The sequence below is a fragment of the Melanerpes formicivorus genome, unplaced genomic scaffold, assembly GCF_026170545.1.
Source record: "Melanerpes formicivorus ecotype bairdi unplaced genomic scaffold, bMelFor1.0.p_v2 SCAF_313, whole genome shotgun sequence".
Taxonomy (NCBI): domain Eukaryota; kingdom Metazoa; phylum Chordata; class Aves; order Piciformes; family Picidae; genus Melanerpes; species Melanerpes formicivorus.
The window spans coordinates 199,877-225,986 of NW_027142665.1; the positions used below are offsets into that span (position 1 = coordinate 199,877).

The window sequence follows — 26,110 nt, forward strand, 5'->3', positions numbered from 1 at the left end:
CCCAGCCCCGGGCTTGCCCTGCGCCCTCCCCTTCCCTCCCCCGCGCCCAGCGCCGTGCCCAGGACGCGGCTCCGCCCCCGGCGCCTGCGCGCTCCGCCCCTCGCCCACGTGACCCGGCGGCAAGATGGCGGCGCCCAGGCGCTGGCGTGCGCGGCGCTGAGCGCGACCCGGCCAGGCTCTCTCTCGCCTTCCTTCTCTCCCTTCCCGCTTTCTGTCGCCACCATGTCGCGGCTCATCGTGAAGAACCTCCCCAACGGGGTGAGCCCTCCGCGGGGCTGCGGCGTCTGCGGGGCGGAGGGGGCTTGCGGGGCCCAAAGATGGGTGCGAAGCAACACCCCCGGTGGCTGGGCAATGCGGGCTGCTGGGCAGGGAGAAGAGCCGGGAGGAGAGGGGATTCTCGGTGTGCTGGGGCCTGGAGTGAGAGGGGAGATTTCCTGGGAGGGAAGGTCCTCGCTTCGGGATGGGATGAGGAAGATAGCAGGGTTCGGGAGGGGGAGATGATCTTGGAGGAAGGGGTGGTGGGGATGTGCTGTGGTGAGAATCCTTGTGTGGGAGCGAGGAGGCATCCTTGGGGGGAGCATAGTAAGGGACCCAGGGCAGGGAGAGCTCAAGGAGAGATGTTTGCCATCTGGGAGATGGCCTGGGGAGAAGGATGCAGAGTGTGATGCATGGGCTGGGGAGGGGAAGGGGAGCGAGCAGCCCCTCAGTGTGGGAGGGCAGAGCTCGTTCTGCTCACAGGCTTCCCCCCATTGTCTGGCAGTTTGGGGCAGGTTCACAGTGTGCTGCTTTGCCGCCACCAGGGTGCCTCTGATTGTCCTGAGGGGCTTGGTTGTGGCAGGTCACAGTGAAGGGCTTTGGTGGCTGGTGTGTGGGGTTGGGGTTTTGATCAGGGCTGCCACAGCACAGCGCTTTGGGAGCTCTCTGACAGCAGTTGGCTTGCTTTGATGAGTTTCTCTCACTGCATTGCTGATTTGCCTTGCTGCTGTCTTGCCTCACTTGCCAGATGAAGGAAGATCGCTTCCAGAAGCTGTTTGGGGCCTTTGGGACCCTCACTGATTGCTGCTTGAAGTTCACCAAGGATGGCAAGTTCAGGAAGTTTGGCTTTGTTGGCTACAAGTCTGAAGATGAAGCTCAAAGAGCACTGAGCCACTTCAACAGAAGTTTCATAGACACCTCCAGAATCACTGTGAGTTCAGATCCCTGCAGCACCTCTCCTGTGAGGACAGCTGAGGGTATTGGGACTGTCCAGCCTGGAGAAGAGGAGGCTCTGGGGAAACCTTAGAGTGGCCTTCCAGTACCTGAAGGAGGCTATAGGAGAGCTGGGGAGGGACTTCTTATGAGGGCCTGCATCAGGAACAGTGTGGCCAGCAGGAGCAGGGAGGTCATTCTGCCCTGTGCTCAGCACTGGTTAGGCCACACCTTGAGTCCTGTGTCCAGTTCTGGGCCCCTCAGTTCAGGAAAGATGTTGAGATGCTGGAAGGTGTCCAGAGAAGGGCAACAAAGCTGGGGAGGGGTCTGGAGCACAGCCCTGTGAGGAGAGGCTGAGGGAGCTGGGGTTGCTTAGCCTGCAGAAGAGGAGGCTCAGGGCAGACCTCATTGCTCTCTACAACTCCCTGAAGGGAGGTTGTAGCCAGGTGGGGGTTGGTCTCTTCTCCCAGGCAAGCAGCAGCAGAACAAGAGCACACAGTCTCAAGCTGTGCCAGGGGAGGTTTAGGCTGGAGGTGAGGAGAAAGTTCCTCCCAGCAAGAGAGATTGGCCATTGGGATGTGCTGCCCAGGGAGGTGGTGGAGTCACCATCCCTGGAGGTGTTCAAAAAGGGATTGGATGTGGCACTTGGAGCCATGGTTTAGTTGTCAGGAGGTGCTGGGTGACAGGTTGGACTTGATGACCTCCAGTGATGGGGACTCCACCACCTCCCTGGGCAGCACATTCCCATGGCCAGTCTCTCTGGCTGGGAAGAATTTCTTCTTAACACCCAGCCTGAACTGCAAAACTGTTTTACAGTAGACACTGAGTCAAAGATCTGATTGATTCTCTTTGCAGGTTGAGTTGTGCAAGTCCTTTGGAGACCCTTCCAAACCCAAAGCATGGAGTAAGCACTCCCAGAAGGCCCCAGAAACACAGACTGAGAAGCCTGTGACCAGTGCAGTTGCTGAAGGCACAAAGAAAGTGAGTCCTGTGTGCTGCCTTGAGGCTCTGGTGCATGGCAGTGACTTCCAGGGGGAAGGGCAGTCCAGTGTGTGGTGAAAGGGGACAGAGGAGCTGGGACAGGAGGTGTTGGAGGCCTGGCTCTGGTGTCTTGTGCCTTTCAGCTCTGTGTTCTCTGCAGCATTAGATTGCCTGAGCAGTTCTTTTGGCTGTGCTTGTGAGGAGCCTGTCTAACCATCTTGGTTTTTACCCTAGAACAAAAAGAAGAAGGATCCAGCTGAAAACTTAAAGCAGGTGAGTTGGGCTCAAGTCACCACCCCTGACATTCCTGCTAGCCTGCACTGAGAGCAAGGGCTGGATCAGCCTTTTCCTGTGCTGCTTGCCATGCTCTGCATTCAGGCAAGGTGTGTGGCTGGCACAGAATCACAGCATGTTAGGGCTTGGAAGGAGCCTCTGAAGATCATCCACTCCAAACCCCCTGCCCAGAGCAGGCTCACCCAGGGCAGGCCACACAGGAACACATCCAGGCAGGTTTTGAATGCCTCCAGAGAAGGAGACTCCAAACCCTCTCTGGGCAGCCTGCTCCAGGGCTCTGTCACCAGCGCAGTGAAACAGTTTGTCCTTCTGTTCACAGGGAACCTCCTCTGCTCCAGCTTGCACCCATTGCTCCTTGTCCTGTTATTGGGCATGGCTGAGCAGAGCCTGGCTCTGTCCTCCTGACACTGCCCTTCACATCTTCTTAAGCATGAACCTTGCCAGGCTGGAGAGCTGGGCAGAGCCCAAGGGCAGGAGATTGAGCACATCCAAGTGCCAGGTGCTGCCCTTTGGCCACAGCAACCCCAGGCAGAGCTACAGGCTGGGGGCAGAGTGGCTGAGAGCAGCCAGGCAGAAAGGGAGCTGGGGGTAGTGGCTGATAGGAGGCTGAACATGAGCCAGCAGTGTGCCCAGGTGGCCAAGAAGGCCAAGGGCATCCTGGCCTGCAGCAGGAACAGTGTGGCCAGCAGGAGCAGGGAGGTCATTCTGCCCTGTGCTCAGCACTGGTCAGGCCACACCTTGAGTCCTGGGTCCAGTTCTGGGCTCCTCAGTTCAGGAAAGATGTTGAGCTGCTGGAAGGTGTCCAGAGAAGGGCAAGAAAGCTGGGGAGGGGTCTGGAGCACAGCCCTGTGAGGAGAGGCTGAGGGAGCTGGGGTTGCTTAGCCTGGAGAAGAGGAGGCTCAGGGGAGACCTTCTTGCTCTCTCCAACTCCCTGAAGGGAGGCTGTAGCCAGGTGGGGGTTGGTCTCTTCTCCCAGGCAGCCAGCACCAGAACAAGAGGACACAGTCTCAAGCTGTGCCAGGGGAGGTTTAAGTTGGGCATGAAGAACAGTTTCTTTCCCTTGAGGGTTTTCAAGGCCTGGAAACAGCCTCAAGTTGCATCAGGGGAGGTTAAAGTTGGACATGAGGAAGAGTTTCTTCCCCTCCTAGGCCTGGAACAGCCTGCCCAGGGAGGTGGTGCAGTCCCTGCCCCTGGAGGGCTTGGAAAGCTGTGGAGCTGAGGGATGTGGTTCAGTGGTGACCTGAGGGTTGCAGTTGATGATCTGAAAGGTCTCTTCCAAGCAAAAAGGAGCCTGTGATTCTGAGTGAGGTGATAGCTTTGCCTGCAGAGCTGCAAGGAGCTCCCCTGTGTCTGTCCTGACAGCCTGTCTGCTTGCTTTCTCTCTCTGCAGCTGGAAGAGGATGAAACGTTCCAGGAGTTCTTGGTGGTTCACCAGAAACGCTCCCAGGTGGCCACCTGGGCCAATGACACCTTGGCAGAGGAGGCCAAGAAGGGGAAAGCAAAGTCAGCAGCTGAGGATTACCTGAACTTTGATTCAGATGAGTCTGAGGAGCTGAGTGGGGAGGAGGCTGAGGAGGAAGCCCCTGGAGCTGAGGAGGAAAGCGAAGGTACCCCACGGAGCTCTCAGCCTTTGCTTCTCTGTGTGCTGCTCACACCTGACTTGGGCTGCTGCTTCCAAGTGGAGCTGCTGTCTCCAGGAAGGTGGCCCCTCAAGCATGGGGCTCACTCTGGCTGCTGTGGGATGGTGTTTGTTGGCCAGGATTTGGGGCAGCATGGGAAATGCAGTTTCTGCTGCTGAGGGGATTGCCTTTGTGCTTCCCCCTGGGCCCTTCAGTCAGTGTCTAGAGAAGAGCAAGAGGACAAACAGCCACTTTTGATTCCCTTGGATAATCTCCTAACCCTGCAGCCACTTTCATCTCCAGGATTCCCAGAGCTGGGTGGTTGTTTCTCTGCCCCTGCCCTGGAGGTATTCAAAGCCAGGTTGGGTGAAGCCTTGAGCAGCCTGGGCTAGTGGAAGGTGGCTCTGCCCATGGTAGGGGGATTGGAACTAGACAATCTTTAAGGTCCCTTCCAGCCCAAACCATTCTGTGATTGAAGAGGAGGCTCAGGGAAGACCTTCTTGCTCTCTACAACTACCTGAAGGGAAAGTGTAGCCAGGTGGGGGTTGGTCTCTTCTCCCAGGCACCCAGCACCAGAACAAGAGGACACAGTCTCAAGCTGTGCCAGGGGAGGTTTAGGCTGGAGGTGAGGAGAAAGTTCTTCCCAGCAAGAGAGGTTGGCCATTGGGATGTGCTGCCCAGGGAGGTGGTGGAGTCCCCATCCCTGGAGGTGTCCAAGAGGGGATTGGATGTGGCACTTGGAGCCATGGCTTAGTTGTCAGGAGGTGTGAGGTATTAGGTAATAGGTTGGACTTGATCTCTGAGGTCTTCTCCAACCTTACTGATTCTCTGATTCTCTGAGTGTGATTCTTTATTCAGTAACCTGGAGCTGAGGGCTGTGAACTGCTCTGTTCTGCCTCTGAGGCTCTCTTCTGGAAATGTTGCTGTGTCCTTGAGCCCTGTGAGAGCTGCTGGGGTGGGCCAGAGTTCAGGATCTTGGATCCTGAAAGGAAAACTGTTGTCTAGTGCTTAGCAGAGTGAGGAACCTGGGCTGCAGCCTGCTGTGTGTCTTGTCAGACTCCAGTGTCCCTGCACCAGTGGTGAATGCCCCTTGGGAGCCTTTCTACCTCTCTCCCTCCATGCTCTTTCCTCCTGCTGTTCTGTTGGAGTCAGAGGCATTTTCCTTCCTGCCCCTCAGCTCTCTGGGTGACCAAACTTGAGGTTTAATCAGTTGCTCCTTGGTGGGTGTGGAGGGATGCTTTGGAAGGACAACTTCATCTTCAGCCTGCAAAGCTAAATCCAGCAGCTGAAAGACTTCTCTGAAAGACTTCTCAAAGCATTGGCTTGAAACTGAGACCAAATGCTCTCCTGTGGAGCTCCTCAAGCTCATTTCTGCTTTGTCTTATACCTGAAGTGTTGCTTTGAGGAGGAGTGAGCCAGGCTGTCAGTCTGGAAGTGCTGAGGTAAGATTGTTCTGCCCTTCTCAAACATTTCACTCCCACAGGACAGCTAGAGGAGGGGAAGGTGGTTCTCTGCAGGTGCTCCCAGCTTGTGACTGCCTGGGGAGAAAGCAGCAGTGGCTGTGTGCAAAACTCTTCTGCTCTCTCCTCTCTGACAGCAAAGGAAGAAGGGAAGAAGGCAGCTACCAGGAAAGACCTCTCAGACATGGACTACCTGAAATCTAAAGTGGTGAAGGATTCTCCCTCCTCCTCCAGTGCAGAGGAAGAAACAGACAGTGAGGAGGTGGAGGAGGACAGTGAGAGTGGGGAGGATTCAGGCATTGCAGAAACCACCAGCACCCCCACAGGCAGCAGGGGGAAGGCAGAAGCCCAACAAACACAGCCAGAGACACCAGTGGGGAGGAAGAAGAAAGGAGCCACAACAAAGGTTTGTCTTCATTGGACTTTTGTCTCCTCTGCAGCAGGAGCTCCAGGGGGTAGTGTGTGTCTGTTAGCCACTCCAGGCTGGGAGCTTGAAGGCTGTGGGGCCTCCTAGGTGCCAGCTCTTTTGGCTCCCTGGGTGGGAGCTGTGACCAAAAGTTAACTGCATCTCCTCTTAGTGCTGGTCAGATTCCTGGGGGTGAGGCTTCCACACAAGTGCTGTTGGTGCCCTTGGCAGAGGCTGTTCTGTCTGACCTGTCTGCAGGACACTGTTCTGCAGAGCTCAGTCTTTAAGGACTGGGTTTGACAGGCTCAGGCACACCTTGCACCCTCACCTGGCACCTCCTGCCAAGGCTGATGCAGCTGTGAGAATCTCTGTGCCCAGGTGCCCAAGAAGGCCAACAGCATCTTGGCTTGGATCAGGCATCCTGTAGGCAGCAGGACCATGGAGGTGATTGTCCCCCAGGGACTCAGCACTGGTGAGGCCACACCTTTAATACTGGGCTCAGATTGAGAGCCTTCACTTCAGGAAGGACATTGAGGTGCTGGAGCAGGGCAGCAAAGCTGGGGGAAGGTCTGGGGAACAGGTGAGGAGCAGCTGAGGGAACTGGGGTGGTTTAGACTGGAGAAGAGGAGGCTGAAGGGAGAGCTTCTGGCTCTCTACAGTGCCCTGAAAGAGGTTGGAGTGAGGTCAGGGTTGGTCTCTTCTCCCTGGTAACAAGTGACAGGCTGAGGGGAAACAGCCTCAGGTTGCACTGGGAAAGGTTTGGGTTGAATATGAGAAGAAACTTCTTCACTGAAAGGATAATCAACCAGTGGAAGAGGCTCCTGAGAGTGGGGGCTGGATCCCCATGGCTGGAGGTATGAATAGAGTAGAATAGAATAGAATAGAATAGAATTGAACTGAATTAACCAGGTTGGAAAAGACCTTGGAGATCATCCAGTCCAACCTCACACCCAGCACCATCTGATCAACTAAACCATGGCACCAAGTGCCTCATCCAGGCTCTTCTTAAACACCTCCAGGGATGGGGACTCCACCACCTCCCTGGGCAGCCTGTTCAGTTTAAGTATAGAATAGAATTAACCAGGTTGGAAAAGACCTTGGAGATCATCCAGTCCAGCCTCTCACCCAGCACCATCTGATCAACTAAACCATGGCACCAAGAGCCTCTCCCAGTCCCTTTTTGAGCACCTCCAGGGATGGTGACTGCACCACCTCCCTGGGCAGCACATCCCAATGGCCAATCTCTCTTTCTATGAAGAACTTCCTCCTAACACCCAGCCTGATCCTCCCCTGGCACAGCTTGAGACTGTGTCCTCTTGTTCTGGTGCTGGCTGCCTGGGAGAAGAGACCAACCCCCACCTGGCTACAACCTCCCTTCAGGGAGTTGTAGAGAGCAGGAAGTTCTCCCCTGAGCCTCCTCTTCTCCAGGCTAAGCAAGCCCAGCATGCTCAGGACTGGCTTGGAAGTTCTCCCAGGCTTTGTTTCAGAGAGGCAGAGCTGTGGTGCTGAGGGCTGTGGTGCTGAGGGCTGTGGTGCTGAGGGCTGTGGTGCTGAGGGCTGTGGTGCTGAGGGCTGTGGTGCTGAGGGCTGTGGTTTAACCCCAGCTGTGGCAGGGATAAGGAGCAGTTGGACTCCATGATCTTAAAGGTCTTTTCCAACCCAAAGGCCTCTGTTGATCTTGTGAGCTCTGGATGTTCTTTCCTGCTGTTCAGCTTCCAGCCCGTTGTGCTGTGGCCTTCAGCTGGTTTTTCACTCTCCTTTCCATCTCCATCCTTCCCTCCAGAGCCAAGGCAGCTCAGCTGAAGCCAGCACACCATACACGGTGGAGCTCCGTGGTGCTCCCTCCAACATCACAGAGGTGAGCTGTCTTACCAGGCCGGGAAAGGAGTGGGGATGGGGGTTGGGGCTTGACTTGGTGTGACCTTTGCAGAGCCTTCTGTCATCACTTATGGAGCTGGTTTGAGTGCTGTGCTGGAGGTCAGGAAAGGTTGGAAGTGGCTCTGTGCAGAGGTGGGGTGTGCTGCATGTTTTACAGTGTGCATAAAGGGCTGAAGCCTGCTGCTTCCTCCTTAGCATCATAGAATTGTCAGGGTTGGAAGGGACCTCAAGGCTCAGCCAGTTCCAACCCCCCTGCCATGGGCAGGGACACCTCACACCACAGCAGGTTGCTCACAGCCACAGCCAGCCTGGCTGCAAACACCTCCAGGGATGAGGCTTCCACCACCTCCCTGGGCAACCTGTGCCAGGCTCTCACCACCCTCCTGGGGAACAACTTCTTCCTAATCTCAATCTACCCATTTCTAGTTGTGTTCCATCCCCTCCAGTCCTGTCACTCCCTGACACCCCAAAAAGTCCCTCCCCAGCTTTCCTGTAGCCCCCTGCAGATCCTGCAAGGCCACAATGAGGTCTCCTCGGAGCCTCCTCTTCTCCAGACTGAACAGCCCCAGCTCCCTCAGTCTGTCCTCATAGGAGAGCAGCTCCAGCCCTCTGCTCATCCTTGTGGCCCTTCTCTGGCCATCTGAGAATCTATTTCAGCCCAACTCTTCCTGCAGCAAAGGATCTGGGACTTCTTCCTCCCCCTGAAGCCAGTGGCAATCCGGATGGGAAAAGAAGGCCGGGGGAAAAAGAAAGGTACTGTGTGCATGTGGAGGGATCTCCTGAGTCACAGGACCCCTCCCTCAGTCTCCTCTCTGCTCTTTGCACCTGCAGTCCCAAACTGCTGGCTCCTGTCCTGCTTCTTGCAGCCCTTCCCATGACTTTGCAGCTCACCTGCCCTAGTTGCTGGCCACAGGATGCCGTGGGCAGAGTAATGCTGCCTGGGCTCCCTTTGGAGTAGCAGCTGGAGCCCTTTCCTTGATCTGCCTCCCTTCCTAAACATCCCAAACCATGCCAAGCAAAGGCCTCTTCCTCTGAGATGGCTCCAAGGCCTTTGCTGACCTGTGTGCCTTGGCTGCAGGGTAGACTTTGACCCACGTGGGTCTGCCAGTGGGCTTTGACTCCCAGCAGGAAGAGTGTGGAGCAGGTCCTCAGAGCTGGTGTGCAGCTTGGCTATTGTCTGTTCTCCCTTCCTGGTCATAACAGTGGAGTGCATGGACCTTTTGTTTGTTCTTGGGGGCACCTATGAGAGCCTCCTTCAGCTGCTCAGTTGGGCTGCTTTGGTTTGCATGTGGAGAACAAGCTTTCCAAAGGCACCTTCCAGGCTGCCATGGCCACTTTCAGGCTGGGTGGACACTTTACTGGGGGGGCTGAAGGCTTTATCTGTAGGGATCTCCATCAAAGGAAGCCCAATTCACCCTTAATTAGCCAATTAGTGGTTGTGTGTTCCCCACACCCAAGGCTCAGGTGAAGCTTTCCTTCCTCCAAGGTTGCATCTTTGTTGACTTGAAGAGTGAAGCCGAAGTGCAGAGGGCCTTGAAGCGAAAGAAAGAATACCTGGGTAAGGGCTGTGTGTTCCTCCTTGCTCTGCCTGCTCTCCAGGGCAGGGTGCTCAGCTGCTGAAGTGCTCCCTGCACAAGTGTCTCCTCTCTGAGGGTTTTACCCAGGGCAGATGGTGGGGATGGTTTCCTCTGCTCAGCTGAGTGCAGCATAAACAGCACAGGGGCTGCTGTGGCCTCCAACGGGGAGACCTCGCCAGGCTGGGCAGCTGGGCAGAGCCCATGGGCAAGAGATTGAACACATCCAAGTGCCAGGGGCTGCACATTGGCCACAGCAACCCCAGGCAGTGCTACAGGCTGGGGGCAGAGTGGCTGAGAGCAGCCAGGCAGAGAGGGACCTGGGGGCAGTGGTCGATGGTAGGCTGAACATGAGCCTGCAGTGTGCCCAGGAGGGCCAATGGCATCCTGGCCTGCAGCAGGAACAGTGTGGCCAGCAGGAGCAGGGAGGTCATTCTGCCCTGTGCTCAGCACTGCTTAGGCCACACCTTGAGTCCTGTGTCCAGTTCTGGGCTCCTCAGTTTAGGAAAGATGTTGAGATGCTGGAAGGTGTCCAGAGAAGGGCAAGAAAGCTGGGGAGGGGTCTGGAGCACAGCCCTGGGAGGAGAGGCTGAGGGAGCTGGGGTTGCTTAGCCTGGAGAAGAGGAGGCTCAGGGGAGACCTTCTTGCTCTCTCCAACTCCCTGAAGGGAGGTTGTAGCCAGGTGGGGGTTAGTCTCTTCTCCCAGGCACCCAGCAGCAGAACAAGAGGACACAGTCTCAAGCTGTGCCAGGGGAGGTTTAGGCTGGAGGTGAGGAGAAAGTTCTTCCCAGAGAGGGTTGTTAGCCATTGGGATGTGCTGCCCAGGGAGGTGGTGGAGTCCCTATCTCTGGGGGTGTTCAACAAAGGCTTGGATGTGGCACTTGGAGCCATGGTTTAGTTGTCAGGAGGTGTTGGGTGGTAGGTGGTAGGTTGGACTTGCTGATCTCTGAGGCCTTTTCCAGCCTGGCTGATGTCTGTCTCCTGTGGCTGTGTGTCTGTGCATCAGGAGGTCGATGCGTCGAGGTGTTCCGATGCAGGAGTGCCCCAGCAGGAGCAGTGTCAGCCACACCTGAGAAGCAGCCCTGGCAAAGAAGGAAGAGGGATGATGAGGAAGAGGAGGACCTGTCTGAGTCAGGAAGGCTCTTTGTCAGGAATCTTCCCTTTACTTGCACTGAGGAGGACTTGGAGAAGCTCTTTTCCAAGTATGGTAAGGATGTGCTGTGGGACTGGGGCTGGCAGGGCTGCCTCCCTCCTTTGTGCACACAAAGCTTCTCCTGGGGGGGAAGGGACAAAGCTCTGTGCCCTGCATGTGGAATATGGACTCACTCCAGAGGAGGGCAACCAGGCTGGGGAGGGGTCTGGAGCACAGCCCTGAGAGGAGAGGCTGAGGGAGCTGGGGGTGATTAGCCTGGAGGAGAGGAGGCTCAGAGGAGACCTTCTTGCTCTCTGCAACTCCCTGAAGGGAGGTTGTAGCCAGCTGGGGGTTGGTCTCTTCTCCCAGCCAAGCAGCACCAGAACAAGAGGACACAGTCTCAAGCTGTGCCAGGGGAGGTTTAGGCTGGAGGTGAGGAGGAAGTTCTTCATAGAAAGAGAGCTTGTCCATGGGATGTGCTGCCCAGGGAGGTGGTGGAGTCCCCATCCCTGGAGGTGTTTAGGAAGAGCCTGGCTGAGGCCCTTGGTGCCATGGTTGGGTTGATCAGATGGGGTTGGGTGAGGGGTTGGGCTGGATGACCTCAGCACATCCCAGTGGCCAATCTCTCTTTTTGGGAAGAACTTCCATACTTCCAGCCTGAACTTCCCCTGGCACAGTTTGAGACTGTGTCCTCTTCCTAACTCTCTCAGCCTGTCCCCAGGGGAGAGGTGCTGCAGCCCTCTGACCATCTCTGTGGCCCAGCTCTGGGCTTGCTCCAGCAGCTCGCTGTCCCTTGTGCTGGGCTCCCCACGGCTCCGGCGCAGGGCTCCGGGCAGCAGCTCAGGAGAGCAGAGTGCCTCTGCCAGCTGGGAGCAGGGCTGTGCAAGGACAGCTGGCACACTCAAGCTTTGCCTTCTGCAGGCCCCCTCTCGGAGATCCATTTCCCTCTGGACAGGCTGACCAAGAAACCCAAAGGCTTTGCCTTCATCACCTACATGATGCCCGAGGACGCCGTGAAGGCCTACGCCCAGCTGGATGGGCAGGTCTTCCAGGTATGGCCCCTGCCTGGGGCTCACCCTCTGCCCCTGGGCTGCAGCTGCCACTGCCAGGGCTTGTCACTGATGTGGCCAGGTGTTTGCCCCTGTGCTTAGCTGCAATGCTTGAGCCCCTTCTGCCTTGCTGCATGGGCACACAGTTGGTGTGGGGAGAGCGGCCTGGTTCAGACAGCCTTGCAGGAGCCTCAATGGGAGCTGGAGGTGGGGAAGGAGGTCAGAGTCTCAGGCTCTTGTTTGCTCTTAGTATCACAGAATCCACCAGGGTGCAAAAGACCTCAGAGATCACCAAGTCCAACCTGTTCCCTAATCCCTAACACCTCCTGACAGCTAACCCATGGCTCCGAGTGCCACATCCAGTCCCTTTCTGAACTCTCACACTGTGTGGCTGCTCCTGACCTTCCTCTGTGGGAAGGAAGCTTCCCTCTGTCCACCCAGGCTGCTCAGCCAGGAAAGGTGCCAGAGAGAGTTTCCTCTGCTCTGCATGGTTCCTGAACTTGTGTGGCTCAGTGTGGAGCTGCTGCAGCTGTTCTTCCCTAGGCAGAACTGGATGGGCAGGTGTTCCAGGTCTGGCCCCTGCCTGGGGCTCACCCTCTGCCCTTGGGCCAGGTGTATTCTTCCTTCCTTCCTTCTAGGGTAGGATGATGCATCTCCTGCCATCCACAATCAGAAAGGAGAAACAACAGGAAGCTGGAGATGCAGAAGAGTCTTCCTCCTACAAGAAGCAGAAAGAGGCCAAGGACAAAGCCAACAGTGGCAGGTAGGGAGGTGTCCTGTGGTGGGGCAAGGCAGCACAGCCTGCCAAATTCCATGGGGCAGGAGTGCACCTGGGGCCTTTGCAGGGGCTGTGTAGGCTACCAAAGTCAGGAAAGCATTTGCTGGGTAGCTCTGCTTCCTTCACCTCTTGCCTCCTTCATTCCTCTGTCCAAGCAGCAGCCCAGTGAGCAGCAGAAAGTGTGGTTTGAAATCATAGAATCAATGAGGTTGGAAAAGACCTCAGAGCTCAGCAAGTCCAAGCTGTCACCCAACACCTCCTGACAACTAAGCCATGGCTTCAAGTGCCACATCCAGTCCCCTCTTGAACATCTCCAGGGATGGGGACTCCACCACCTCCCTGGGCAGCACATTCCAAAGGCCAATCACTTTTGCTGGGAAGAACTTTCTCCTCACCTCCAGCCTAAACTTCCCCTGGCACAGCTTGAGACTGTGTCCTCTTGTTCTGGTGCTGGGTGCCTGGGAGAAGAGACCAACGCCCACCTGGCTACAACCTCCCTTCAGGGAGTTGGAGAGAGCAAGAAGGTCGCCCCTGAGCCTCCTCTTCTGCAGGCTAAGCAACCCCAGCTCCCTCAGCCTCTCCTCCCAGGGCTGTGCTCCAGACCCCTCCCCAGCTGGACACCTTCCAGCAACTCCACATCTTTCATCATCATGATGATCATCATCAAAGAAGGAACTCTTGAATGAGTTGGGACTGGAATCATAGCATCATAGAATTGTCAGGGTTGGAAGGGACCTCAAGGCTCAGCCAGTTCCAACCCCCTGCCATAGGCAGGGACACCTCACACCACAGCAGGCTGCTCACAGCCACATCCAGCCTGGCTGCAAAAACCTCCAGGGCTGAGGCTTCCACCAGCTGCCTGGGCAACCTGTGCCAGGCTCTCCCCACCCTCCTGGGGAAGAGCAAGCAGTGGAAGGAGGTTTCCCTGGTGCTGAGCCTGGCTCTTCTCTCTTCCTGCAGCTCTCACAACTGGAACACCCTGTTCGTGGGGACCAACGCTGTGGCCGATGCCATTGCCCAGAAGTACAACGCCTCCAAGAGCCAAGTGCTGGACCATGTGAGTTGGGTGGTTGGTCAGCTGGGCTAGGAGATCACTTTGCTAGCAGCTTCCTCCTGCCCAAGACCTTCCTGGTCTTTTGTGCAGCAAAGGCCTCTGTGCATCAATGAGCACCTTGCAGGCTGAGAGAGGAGTGAGGCTGTGTCACAGCATCACCAAGGTTGGAAGAGACCTCAGAGATCATCAAGTCCAACCTGTCACCACAGACCCCATGACTGAACCATGGCTCCAAGTGCCACATCCAGTCCCCTCTTGAACCCCTCCAGGGATGGGGACTCCACCACCTCCCTGGGCAGCACATTCCAATGGCTAACAACTCTCTCTGGGAAGAACTTTCTCCTCACCTCCAGCCTAAACCTCTCCTGGCACAACTTGAGACTGTGTCCTCTTGTTCTGGTGCTGCTTGCCTGGGAGAAGAGACCAACCCCCACCTGGCTACAACCTCCATTCAGGGAGTTGGAGAGACCAAGAAGGTCTCCCTTGAGCCTCCTCTTCTCCAGGCTAAGCAACCCCAGCTCCCTCAGCCTCTCCTCCCAGGGCTGTGCTCCAGGCCTCTCCTCATCCTCGTTGCCCTTCTCTGGACACAAAGCCTCTCTGTGGGGTCTGAGCCCCCAAAATCCCTTTGTCACTGGCAGATAAAGTGATCCTCCCAGCCCTTCTCCCCTCTCTGCTTTGCATTTGGCCCTTCTCCATGCCTGGCAGTTGATGGAATGTGCAGCCTGAAGCCTCAGCTCCTTCCTGGAATTCCTCGGGGTGGCTTTGGGAAGCTTTGCGCTCCCCAGCAGCCAAGCACCCCCCGGCTCCAGGGGAGCTGCAGCATTTTACCCTCAGGCTTGCTGCCAGATTCTCTTTGCAGCTGCTTCTGAGAGCAGCAGGAGCAGCAGGTGACTGCCAGTCTTGCTTGCAGGAGAGCAAAGACAGCGTGGCAGTGAGGATAGCTCTGGGAGAGACCGAGCTGGTGCAGGAGATTCGCCGCTTCCTCCTGGAAAATGGAGTCAGCCTGGATTCCTTCAGCCAGGTGAGGAGCCCAGCTGCAGCCAGCCAAGTGCTGGGTCCTGCACCTGAGTCACAGCAGCCCCATGAAGGCTCCAGGCTTGGGGCAGGGTGGCTGGAAACTGCCTGGCAGAAAAGGCCCTGGGGGGAGCTGGCTGAGGGCAGCTGAACGTGAGCCAGCGGCGTGCTCAGGGGGCCAAGAAAGGCAGGGGAGTGGTGGTGCCCCTCTGCTTGGCACTGCTGGGGCCACCTCTGGGGTGCTGGGGTCAGTTTGGGGCCCTTCACTCCCAAGAGTGGGCTCTGGGTTTTTAAATCCCTCCTCTTCCTCCTCCCACCACCCGTGCCAGGCCGCAGGGGAGCGGAGCAAGACGGTGATCCTGGTGAAGAACCTCCCAGCCAGCACCAGTGCAGCAGAGCTGGAGGAGATCTTTGGGCAGCATGGCAGCCTGGGCAGGGTGCTGATGCCACAAGGAGGCATCACTGCCATTGTGGAGTTCCTGGAGCCAACTGAGGCCAAGCAAGCCTTCACCAGGCTGGCCTACACCAGGGTGAGCATGGCGAGAGGGAGGAGCAGCTGCTGCTGAGACTCACACAGCAGGGCAGAGAGCCAGGGGGGGAGGGACCCCAAGGCTCACAGGATGGCAGGGGCTGGAAGGGACCCCAAGGATCACAGGATGGCAGGGGCTGGAAGGGACCCCAAGGATCACAGGATGTCAGGGGGTGGAAGGGACCCCAAGGCTCACAGGATGGCAGGGGGTGGAAGGGACCCCAAGGATCACAGGATGGCAGGGGCTGGAAGGGACCCCAAGGATCACAGGATGTCAGGGGTTTGAAGGGACCCAAAGAGATCATCAAGTCCAACCCCCCTGCCAGAGCAGGAGCATACAATCTAGCTCAGGTCACACAGGAACACAGCCAGAGAGGCCTTGAAAGCCTCCAGGGGAAGTTCAGGCTGGAGATGAGGAGAAAGCTCTTCCCAGAAAGAGTAATTGGCCCTGGGGATGTGCTGCCCAGGGAGGTGGTGGAGTCCCCATCCCTGGAGGTGTTCAAGAGGGGATTGGATGTGGCACTTGGAGCCAGGGCAGCACATTCCAATGGCCAGTCTCTCTGGGAAGAATTTCTTCCTCACCTCCAGCCTAAACCTCCCCTGGCACAGCTTGAGACTGTGTCCTCTTGTTCTGGTGGTGGGTGCCTGGGAGAAGAGACCAACCCCCACCTGGCTACAACCTCCCTTCAGGGAGTTGCAGAGAGCAAGAAGGTCTCCCCTGAGCCTCCTCTTCTGCAGGCTAAGCAACCCCAGCTCCCTCAGCCTCTCCTCCCAGGGCTGTGCTCCAGACCCCTCCCCAGCCTTGTTGCCCTTCTCTGGACACCTTCAGGGGTTCTCAACCTGCAGAAGGTGGCTGGAGGGAGGGGACTGTGACAGCTGGAAAAGCCTCAGGGGCCTGGAGAGGGTTTGCTGCACCTTTGGCAGTGCAGGGCTGTGGTACAGGGTAGGCTGTGGTCCTGTGTGGGGCTGGATCCAGACTCTCCTGTGGTGAGAGAGAGTTAGGCCAGCTGAAAGGGTTGCTCAGCTGTTCCACTGCTGTCTTCTGTGACAGAGAAATTAAAGCTGAGAGCTGAGCTGCTGCTCCAGGCCTTGCCCTCCACTCCTCATTTCTCTCCTGTAACTTGCTTTTTCCACCCCCCCCAGTTCCATTCTGTGCCATTGTACCTGGAATGGGCTCCAATGGGGGTCTTCATCAGCCCTGCCACTCAGAAACAAGCCCTGGAGGCTCCAGAGAAGGAGGACAAAGCAAGGCTGGAACCTGGTAAGAGCTTTGCCTTAAGGCCAGAGCCATCTCTGGCTGTTGCACTGCTCCCTTTATGTGGAAAGCACAGTGCTGATCCTCCTGCCCCAACCTCATGAGGTCATCTGCATGACCCTCCTTGTGTCACCCTCTCTGGGGTGTCTTAGCTGAGGATGTCACACAAGCACTGTGCTTGTTCCTCACCCTCTGAACAAGGCATGGGGACTGAAATGCTGCACACAGCACTCAGGTCCAGTTTGGGTTGGGCTAGCATGGGCTCTGGGGGGAGACTGTTCAGAGAATCATAGCATCAATAAGGTTGGAAAAGGCCTCAGAGATCAGCAAGTCCAACCTGTCACCCAGCACCTCCTGACAGCTAAACCATGGCTCCAAGTGCCACATCCAATCCCCTCTTGAACACCTCCAGGGATGGGGACTCCACCACCTCCCTGGGCAGCACATCCCAATGGCCAATGACTCTTTCTCCTCACCTTCAGCCTAAACCTCCCCTGGCACAGCTTGAGACTGTGTCCTCTTGTTCTGGTGCTGGTTGCCTGGCAGAAGAGACCAATCCCCACCTGGCTACAACCTCCCTTCAGGTAGTTGTAGACAGCAAGAAGGTCTCCCCTGAGCCTCCTCTTCTCCAGGCTAAGCAACCCCAGGCCAGCAGGAGCAGGGAGGTCATTCTGCCCTGTACTCAGCACTGCTTAGGCCACACCTTGAGTCCTGTGTCCAGTTCTGGGCCCCTCAGTTCAAGAAGGACATTGAGACACTGGAAGGTGTCCAGAGAAGGGCAATGAGGCTGGGGAGGGGTCTGGAGCACAGCCCTGGGAGGAGAGGCTGAGGGAGCTGGGGTTGCTTAGCCTGGAGAAGAGGAGGCTCAGGGGAGACCTTCTTGCTCTCTCCAACTCCCTGCAGGGAGGTTGTAGCCAGGTGGGGGTTGGGCTCTTCTCCCAGGCACCCACCCCCAGAACAAGAGGACACAGTCTCAAGCTGTGCCAGGGGAGGTTCAGACTGGATGTTAGGAAGAAGTTCTTCCCAGCAAGAGATATTGGCCATTGGGATGTGCTGCCCAGGGAGGTGGTGGAGTCCTCATCCCTGGAGGTGTTTAGGGAGAGCCTGGCTGAGGCCCTTGGTGCCATGGTTGAGTTGATCAGATGGTGCTGGGTGAGAGGTTGGACTGGATGATCTCTGAGGTCTTCTCCAAGCTGGTTAATTCTGAGTCCTGGGAGGCTGGCTTGCTGCTGCAGCCTGGGTGTGTGCATGGAGATATTTCTCTGCTTTGGATGATTTTCCCCTCCCTGAATAAAGCCTCTTCCTCTCTCTGGCAGGGCTCTGGGGATGTGTTCATGTGCTGTGTGTTGAGCTTGCCTCAGTCCTTGTCCTCCCCCCAAGAGGCTGTGCATGCTGCAGGAGCAGCTGGGGCACAAGCTCCCCTGCAGGTTGGCTTTGTGAGATCTCAGAAAGCTGAGTTTAGTCTTTCTGTTGCAGGTGAGGCACAGAAAGAAGAGAAGGAAGAAGAAGAGGAGGAAGAGGAGGAGGAGGAAGAAGAAGAAGAAAGCATTCCTGGGTGTACCTTGTTCATCAAAAACCTGAACTTTGCCACCACAGAAGACACTCTGAAGGAGGTGAGTCTGAAGGAGGAGAGGGGACTGTGCTCTGCTCTGCTTTGCTCTGCTTTGCTCTGCTTTGCTCTGCTTTGCTCTGCTTTGCTCTGCTGTGCTCTGCTTTGCTCTGCTGTGCTCTGCTTTGCTCTGCTCTGCTTTGCTCTGCTTTGCTCTGCTTTGCTCTGCTCTGCTCTGCTCTGCTCTGCTTTGCTCTGCTCTGCTCTGCTTTGCTCTGCTTTGCTCTGCTTTGCTCTGCTTTGCTCTGCTCTGCTCTGCTCTGCTTTGCTCTGCTCTGCTCTGCTCTGCTCTGCTCTGCTCTGCTCTGCTCTGCTCTGCTTTGCTCTGCTCTGCTTTGCTCTGCTCTGCTCTGCTCTGCTCTGCTCTGCTCTGCTTTGCTCTGCTTTGCTCTGCTCTGCTCTGCTCTGCTCTGCTCTGCTCTGCTCTGCTCTGCTCTGCTCTGCTTTGCTCTGCTCTGCTTTGCTCTGCTCTGCTCTGCTCTGCTCTGCTCTGCTCTGCTCTGCTCTGCTCTGCTCTGCTCTGCTCTGCTTTGCTCTGCTCTGCTCTGCTCTGCTCTGCTCTGCTCTGCTCTGCTCTGCTTTGCTCTGCTCTGCTCTGCTCTGCTCTGCTCTGCTCTGCTCTGCTCTGCTCTGCTTTGCTCTGCTCTGCTCTGCTCTGCTTTGCTCTGCTTTGCTCTGCTTTGCTCTGCTCTGCTCTGCTCTGCTCTGCTTTGCTCTGCTCTGCTCTGCTCTGCTCTGCTCTGCTTTGCTCTGCTCTGCTCTGCTCTGCTTTGCTCTGCTCTGCTTTGCTCTGCTCTGCTCTGCTCTGCTCTGCTCTGCTTTGCTCTGCTCTGCTCTGCTTTGCTCTGCTCTGCTCTGCTCTGCTCTGCTCTGCTCTGCTCTGGGCCCTCAGATGAAGTGGGAGAGGGCTGTGTGTGTGTATCAGTGCCAGGCTGAGGTGCCTGATGGAGTCCCAGCTCCCAGCATGGCCTGGAGGAAAGGGCTCCACTCTGCTGCAGAAGCTGCTCCCCACCTGCAGTGCTGAGGATAAAGTGGTGAAAGTAGTGGAAATCTCTTCACTGGGGAGGGGCTTTTGTAGTGATGGGACCAGAGGGAGTGGATTGGAGCTTGGGGAGGGCAGATTTAGATTGGAGATGAGGAAGAAATCTCCCCCAGTGGGGAGGCACTGGCACAGGTTGCCCAGGGGAGGCTGTGGATGCCTCCTCCCTGGAGGTGTTCAAGGCCAGGTTGGAAAAGACCTCAGAGATCATCAAGTCCAACCTCTTCCCCAATCCCTGTCACCTCCTGACAGCTAAACCATGGCTCCTAGTGCCACATCCAATCCCTCTGTTGAACACCTCCAGGGATGGGGACTCTACCACCTCTTGTCCAAGGGTTTGTTGTGATAGGAAGGGAGAGTGGATTGAAGCTTGGGGAGGGCAGATTGAGACTGGAGGTGAGGGAGAAAATCTTTCCAGGGAGGGTGGGGAGCCACTGGCACAGGCTGCCCAGAGGAGGCAGTGGCTGAACCCTTCCCTGGAGGTGTTCAGGGCCAGACTGGATGAGGCCTTGAGCAGCCTGGGCTGGTTGGGAGGTGTCCCTGTGCCCCTGGCAGGGGGGTTGGAGTAGGTGATTTCTGAGATCCCTCCCAACCTAGGCCATCCCTGTGGGGGCTTTTGTCTTCATTCTGATTGGAGTTTCCCAAGCAAGTTGAACAGATGGCTTGCAGCTCCTGCTCCCCTCCAGCTCCTCCTGCATGTCTTACAGGCTCTGCTCACTTGCTCCCTGGGGTAGGACAAGGGGCACTGGATGGAAACTGCAGCACAGGAGGTTTCACCTCAGCACAAGGGGGAACTTCTTCCCTGTGAGGCTCACAGAGCACTGGAAGAGGCTGTCCAGAGGGGTTGTGGAGTCTCCTTCTCTGGAGCCTTTCAAGGCCCATCTGGCTGTGTTCCTCTGTGACCTGAGCTAGGTTCTGCTCTGGCAGGGGGGGATTGGACTTGATGATCTCTTTGGGTCCCTTCCAACCCCTGTGCCATCCTGTGATGCTGTGATGTTTTCCAGTCTTACCACCCAGCCCCCCCAGCCCTGGGCACCCTGCTGGTTTAGGGCATCCACAGTGTTCCCCTAGAGCCATCCCAGAGCTCTGCAGTGGTCCTGAGGGAGTGCTGGGAACTGCTCTCTCAAAGTCTGCCTGTGAGTGTGTGAGTGAGTGTGTGCAGACACACTGCTGCAAGAAAAGCCTCAGCCCCACTGGCTGCTTGTCAGGTGTGTGCTGGGGGTGGGGAGGGGAGGGGGGGAGCCTGGCAGCCTGTGCTGCTGGCTGTGGGGGAGGGCCACGTTGTCTCTTGAGTTGCAGGGCTGTGACAAAGGCAGCTGAATCACGTGTCCCAACTCCTTGCAGGCATTCTCCAAAGTGGGAGCTGTGAAGAGCTGCACCATCTCCAGGAAGAAAGACAAAGCAGGTACTCTGCAGAGTTGCTGTTCAGTTCCTCCCCTCAGCTGGTTGCTGAGGGCTCAGGTGTGGCCTTGCAGGAGCAGGCAGCCGGCTGAGCAGCTCCCTCCTCGCTCTGGGGAGAGAGACTTGCCTGCTTCTAGAAGTGGTCCCTTTGAAAGGGCTGAAAAGCAGCAGCCAAAGCCACCCCCCCCCAGGTTCAGCCTAGAGGGTTCAGCTCAGCTGTGGGGTTTGTGGAGATGTGGCCTCCTCCTGAGATCTGGAGAGAGGGGAGCCAGCTCCTTCAGGATGACAGAAGAGAGGAGGGGGTACAGCATGCCAGGCAGCAGGGCCCCCATGGTGGTGAAGCCTGCACCTGCTGAGCATCACCCACAGGGAGGGCTGGGATCTGGGGGCTGCCTGCCTGAGGACTGTGCTGAGGGGGCCTTTGTTTGCCTGCTGCCTGCTTCCATCCCAGCAGGCTGTGGTGAGGAGGGCTCTGCCTGTTGTGTTGCCTGGGCTGGCTTCCTGGGCTCTTGGATGGGGAGAAGGGAGCTGATTCTGCCCCCCTGCTCTGCTGAGAGCCCACCTGCAGGGCTGGGGCCAGCTCTGCACTCCTCAGCACAGCACAGACAGGGACCTGTTGGAGCAGGGCCAGAGGAGGCCACAGCAGTGATGGGAGAGCTGGAAGCCAGGCTGGGAGAGTTGGGCTTGTTCAGCCTGGAGACGAGAAGGCTCCAGGGAGACCTTCTGGTGGCCTTGCAGTGCTTAAAAGAGGCTGATCAGAAACTGGGGACAGACTGTTGAGCAGGGCCTGCTCGAGGGCTGCTGATTTGAACTAGGAGAGGGAGATTGTGCATCAGGAGCAGTGTGGCCAGCAGGAGCAAGGAAGTCATCCTGCCCTGTGCTCAGCACTGCTTAGGCCACACCTTGAGTCCTCCCCCCCTTTTTTAGTTACTCTCAAACCCATCCCTCCTTGGCCTGCCACAGCAGGCCCTGCTCTACAGTGTGTCCCCAGTTCTCTGCAGGACTGAAAGGCCTTCTGCTTGCCACTGTCCCTGCTGGTTTAATGAGTCTCCTTTCTCTCCTGCCAGGCAATTGGCTCGCAATGGGCTTTGGATTTGTGGAGTACAAGAAGCCAGAGAGCGCTCAGAAAGCTCTGCGCAGGCTCCAGGTGAGCTTTGGCCCTCCCAGCCCTGAGCCCTTCCAGAGCTGTGGGCATCAAGGGTGAAGTGCAAAAGGGTAGCTGAGGAGGCCAGGGCCAGGACTTAACACTGTGCAGGTGGAGAGGCCTCTAAATGGGGCCAGGTTTGTGGGGGAAGAAGCTGTGTCAGGGGGCAAGAGAGAGTTTAGTGGTCCTGGTAGTTGGGTTATGCTTGGACCCAGTGGTCTTAAAGGTCTTGTCCAACCTTAATGGCTCTGTGAGAGCTCATGTGCTGCCCCTGTGCTCAGCACTGGTTAGGGCACAGCTTGAGTCCTGTGTCCAGTTCTGGGCTCCTCAGTTCAGGAAAGATGTTGAGATGCTGGAAGGTGTCCAGAGAAGGGCAACTAAGCTGGGGAGGGGTCTGGAGCACAGCCCTGTGAGGAGAGGCTGAGGGAGCTGGGGTTGCTTAGCCTGGAGAAGAGGAGGCTCAGGGGAGACCTTCTTGCTCTCTCCAACTCCCTGAAGGGAGGTTGTAGCCAGGTGGGGGTTGGTCTCTTCTCCCAGGCAAGCAGCACCAGAACAAGAGGACACAGTCTGAAGCTGTGCCAGGGGAGGTTCAGACTGGATGTGAGGAAGAAATTCTTCCCAGCAAGAGAGATTGGCCACTGGGATGTGCTGCCCAGGGAGGTGGTGGAGTCCCCATCCCTGGAGGTGTTTAGGAAGAGCCTGGCTGAGGCCCTTGGTGCCATGGTTGAGTTGATGACATGGTGTTGGGTGAGAGGTTGGACTGGATGATCTCTGAGGTCTTTTCCAGCCTGGTTAATTCTGTATGTACAAGTGTTTCCTAGCACTGATCCAACATGCAGGCAGCAGAGGATGTGCAGGGATTGAGATGTAATGCTCTTATTCTTCCTGGTGCCCTTTGCAGAGGTGACAGAGAGCCCAGGCCTCCACTCCCCCTCAGCACCAGCAGTGCTTAGTGCTGCAGAGTTTGGCTTTACCCTCTGTGCCTCTGCCATTGCTCCAGGGGCTTCAGCCTCCTGCCTTCCCCATGCCACATGCCACAGCATGTGTTGTGCTCTGAAGGGATGAATCATCCTCTCTGCTGCTTGCAAAGCACCCAAGTGTTTGGTCCATGCTGCTGGGGTGGTTGGCTGGGCAGCTGGAGCCATCCCTGTGCAGGCAGATGGGGAGGAAGTACTCCCTGGCAGCTTCAGTGACCACAGTCCATGAGTCCCACCTTCAACAGGTTCACATTTCACATCCCACAGCCTGCCTGCTCTTGGGCTAGGTGTGTGTTCTTCATCCTGTTTGAAAGGCTGAGTCCTGGGGAAGAGAGGAAGCAGGGAACTGGGGAGCCTGTGGAGAGAATGGGCAGCAGGGCTCCAGGATCCCAGTGTGGTGCCTTTGTATGCTCTGGGCACTGGCAGGGCTGAGTAGGCAAGAAGCTGTTTTCAGTGCTGTAGGACATCCTTTGAGGCACAGGAAGCAAGGGCCAGGGGATTTTGATGGCCAGGAAGACATCCTGGCTCATTCCAGAGCAAACAAGCAGACAAGCCTTGCTTTGAAGAGTTTTCAGTCTAGAGATAGAGCAAACTGTAGCCCAAAGCAGTGAAGTGATTTGTCTTTGCCACTTTAGTGGCAGAGCTGAGGCTGACAGACAGCTAGATCCAGGGATGCTGGCTGCTGCTTCCAGCCAAGCTGTCTCCAGCCTGATATCAGAAGCCTTTCCTTGCATGAGTGGTGTTCAACAGAGGAAAGATTTGGCAGGGATAAGGGGAAAGAGCAAGGTGTGAAATGCTGTGCTTGTAGCCTGGAAGCTGCTGTGACTTCATTCATCCTGTTGTTGTTTCTTTCAACTTCCAGGGCTGCTCTGTAGATGGCCATAAGCTGGAAGTGAAAATCTCAGAGAGGGCTCTCAGGTAAAGCTGCTGCCTCCCCTCTGTGCCCTGGCTGCATTTAAGCTGCACTAATGCTTGGTAGCTGCTTCACTTTATGCCAAGCAGCTGGTAAGACCTCACCTGGGCTATTGCATCCAGCTCTGGAGCCCTCAACACAGGAAGGACATGGAGCTGATGGAGCAGGTCCAAGAGAAGGGCCACAGAAATGGTCAGGGGCTTGGAGCACCTCTGCTGTGAGGACAGCCTGAGGGAGCTGGGGGTGTTCAGCCTGGTGAAGAGAAGGCTCCAGGGAGGCCTAATAAAGGCCTTTCAGTGCCTGAAGGGGCCCACAAGAAGCTTGCAGAGGGACTGTTTGCAAAGGCCTGGAGTGCTGAGGGGCAATGGTTTGAAATGAGAGGAGAGCAGGGTTAGATTGGATGCTAGGAACAAGTTCTGCACCATGAGGGGGGTGGAACACTGCAACAGGTTTCCCAGGGAGGTGGTTGAGCACAAGCTGGAACCCAGGAGGTTCCATTTGAACAGGAGGAGAGCATTCTTTGGGGTGAGGGTGCTGGAGGCTGCCCAGGGAGGTGGTTGAGTCTCCTTCTCTGGAGAGGTTCCAGAGCCACCTGGACGCTGTGATCGTGGGCAAGCTGCCGTGGCAGGGGGGGTTGGACTGGGTGATCTCTAGAGGTCCTTTGCAACCCTCAGCCTGCTGAGATGCTTGTGGTGTTCTGCTGCACACTGACCCTGACTTGCCTTTTCTTTTAACTGCCCAGGCCTGCTGTCAAATCATCCAGGAAGAAGCAAACTGTCAAGAAGCAGAAGACCTCCAAGATCTTGGTGCGGAACATCCCGTTCCAGGCCACTGGCAGGGAGATCAGGGAGCTCTTCAGGTAGGGCACTGCCTGCTCTTGGCTCTGGGGAGTGCTCTGGCCTGGAGCTGGGGGGGTAGGATTTGAATACAGGGGGTTGCCATCAGGTTGTGACTAGGAGGAATAGAATGGGAATGGAATGGAATAGGATAGGATAGGGTGGAATGGAATGGAATAGGATAGGATAGGGTGGAATGGGATAGGATAGGGTGGAATGGGGTAGGATAGGATGGAATGGAATGGGATAGGATAGAATGGAATGGGATAGGATAGAATGGAATGGGATAGGATAGAATGGACTGGAATGGGATAGGATGGACTGGAATGGGATAGGATGGACTGGAATGGAATGGGATAGGATGGACTGGAATGGGATAGGATGGAATGGAATGGGATAGGATGGAATGGAATGGGATAGGATGGAATGGAATGGGATAGGATGGAATGGAATAGGATAGGATGGAATGGAATAGGATAGACCAGACCAGGTTGGAAAAGACCTTGGAGATCATCCAGTCCAACCTATCACCCAGCACCATCTAATCAACTAAACTCAGAGATTGGGGGGGGGGGGGGGGGGGTTAGCCTCAAAACAAAAGCCAAGGGGCTTGCAGGAGTTGAGGAGTGGTCACCCACAATCCTCCCTCCCCTCCCCTGCCATCCCTGCTTCCCTCCAGAGCGGCTCAGAGCAGGCGTGCCGCAGTGCTGCCCAGCGCTTCGTGCTCCGGGCCTGCCTCCTGGGGCTTCGTGGGGGCTGCCTTGAGTCAGATGCCTCTGCTCTGCAGCTTTCAGCTCTTCCTGCATTTAGGAACCTCTCTCTGCTTTGTGGTTTGTTCCTCCTCCCCTGGCGATGGGGAGCAGAGGCTCGGCAGCGGGGCGGCAGGGCTGCAGGGGGCGCTCTTAGCCCGGCCAGAAGAGCCTCGCTGGGGAGCAGCCGGGCTGGGAGCTGCCAGCTGAGGGACGAGCAAGGCAGCGGCAGCCTGGGCACCCCCAGGGACAGCCAGGCAGGGCAGCAGTGGGAGGCTGTGCAGGGGGGCAAACATCTTCTCCATTGTTGCTTCATGTGCTCACAAAGCACTTTGCAGCCCTGCAGTGAGCTTGGCTGCCAAGCCACATCCTCCTGTGCGTGCTTGGGTTTGCCTTCTTGCCTCAATTGCCTGGGCAGGAGAAAAAGGAAGAGATGAAACCCAGAGCCAGCATGGATCTGTGTGTGTGTCAGGGTGTGGGTGCTGTCTCAGCCTGCCACAGCTGTGGCAGTGTGTGTAGAGAAGCATGGCACTTGAAGTGATCCTGAAGATCATCAAGTCCAACCTTGTTTCTCTCATACTTCAGATGTGGATGTTCTGAGGCCAGGCTGTGGTGCACTGATGAAGGTTCCTCCTTCACTGGAGCACCTGCAGTTAAAAGGCCTTTTTGCTCCCTCTAAGTGAGATCATAGAGTCATTAAGGTTGGAAAAGAGCTTCAAGGTTGAGTTAACCACTTAAGCATGGCCCTCAGCACCACATCTCCACTGCTTTTCAGTCCCTCCATGGATGGAGTCTCCACCACTTGCCACTAGGCAAGTCTGGTCCAGGAGCTGGGGCTGTGTAGCCTGGAGAAGAGGAGGCTCAGGGGAGACCTTCTTGCTCTCTGCAACTCCCTGAAGGGAGGTTGTAGCCAGGTGGGGGTTGGTCTCTTCTGCCAGGCAAGCAGCACCAGAACAAGAGGACACAGTCTCAAGCTGTGCCAAGGGAGGTTTAGGCTGGAGGTGAGGAAGAAATTCTTCCCAGCAAGAGAGATTGGCCATTGGGATGTGCTGCCCAGGGAGGTCACCATCCCTGGAGGTGTTCAAGAGGGGATTGGATGTGGCACTTGAAGCCATGGCTTAGTTAGTCAGGAGGTGTTGGGTGACAGGTTGATGATCTCTGAGGTCTTCTCCAACCTTATTGATTCTATGTGTCTGCACTGGGAGCAGCAGCAGGTTTGGGGAGCTGTGTT

The 26,110-nt window shown here is 56.6% G+C and overlaps 1 protein-coding gene across 1 annotated transcript; it reads left to right on the plus strand.

Moving 5' to 3' along the window:
* Positions 1 to 119: 119 nt before the first annotated feature.
* Positions 120 to 24,688, plus strand: RBM19 (RNA binding motif protein 19). The gene is made up of 21 exons (XM_068170295.1): positions 120 to 258; positions 1,004 to 1,186; positions 2,044 to 2,169; positions 2,404 to 2,442; positions 3,854 to 4,070; positions 5,680 to 5,948; positions 7,732 to 7,806; positions 8,501 to 8,579; positions 9,313 to 9,384; positions 10,407 to 10,607; positions 11,454 to 11,584; positions 12,220 to 12,344; positions 13,320 to 13,416; positions 14,324 to 14,434; positions 14,757 to 14,957; positions 16,100 to 16,217; positions 17,688 to 17,824; positions 20,204 to 20,264; positions 21,328 to 21,407; positions 23,244 to 23,299; positions 24,037 to 24,688. Exons 1-21 carry the CDS (start codon positions 223 to 225, stop codon positions 24,155 to 24,157), a joined length of 2,535 nt encoding a protein of 844 aa, XP_068026396.1. The 5' UTR covers positions 120 to 222; the 3' UTR covers positions 24,158 to 24,688.
* The last annotated feature ends 1,422 nt before the right edge of the window (positions 24,689 to 26,110 follow it).

Excerpts from the sequence above, each read along its gene's own strand:
- RBM19 (XM_068170295.1), top strand. The coding sequence starts at position 223 with ATGTCGCGGCTCATCGTGAAGAACCTCCCCAACGGG. Across the intron at positions 2,443-3,853 it reads CAGCTGAAAACTTAAAGCAG|CTGGAAGAGGATGAAACGTT; the intron begins GTGAGTTGGGCT and ends CTCTCTCTGCAG. Across the intron at positions 10,608-11,453 it reads GAAGCTCTTTTCCAAGTATG|GCCCCCTCTCGGAGATCCAT; the intron begins GTAAGGATGTGC and ends TGCCTTCTGCAG.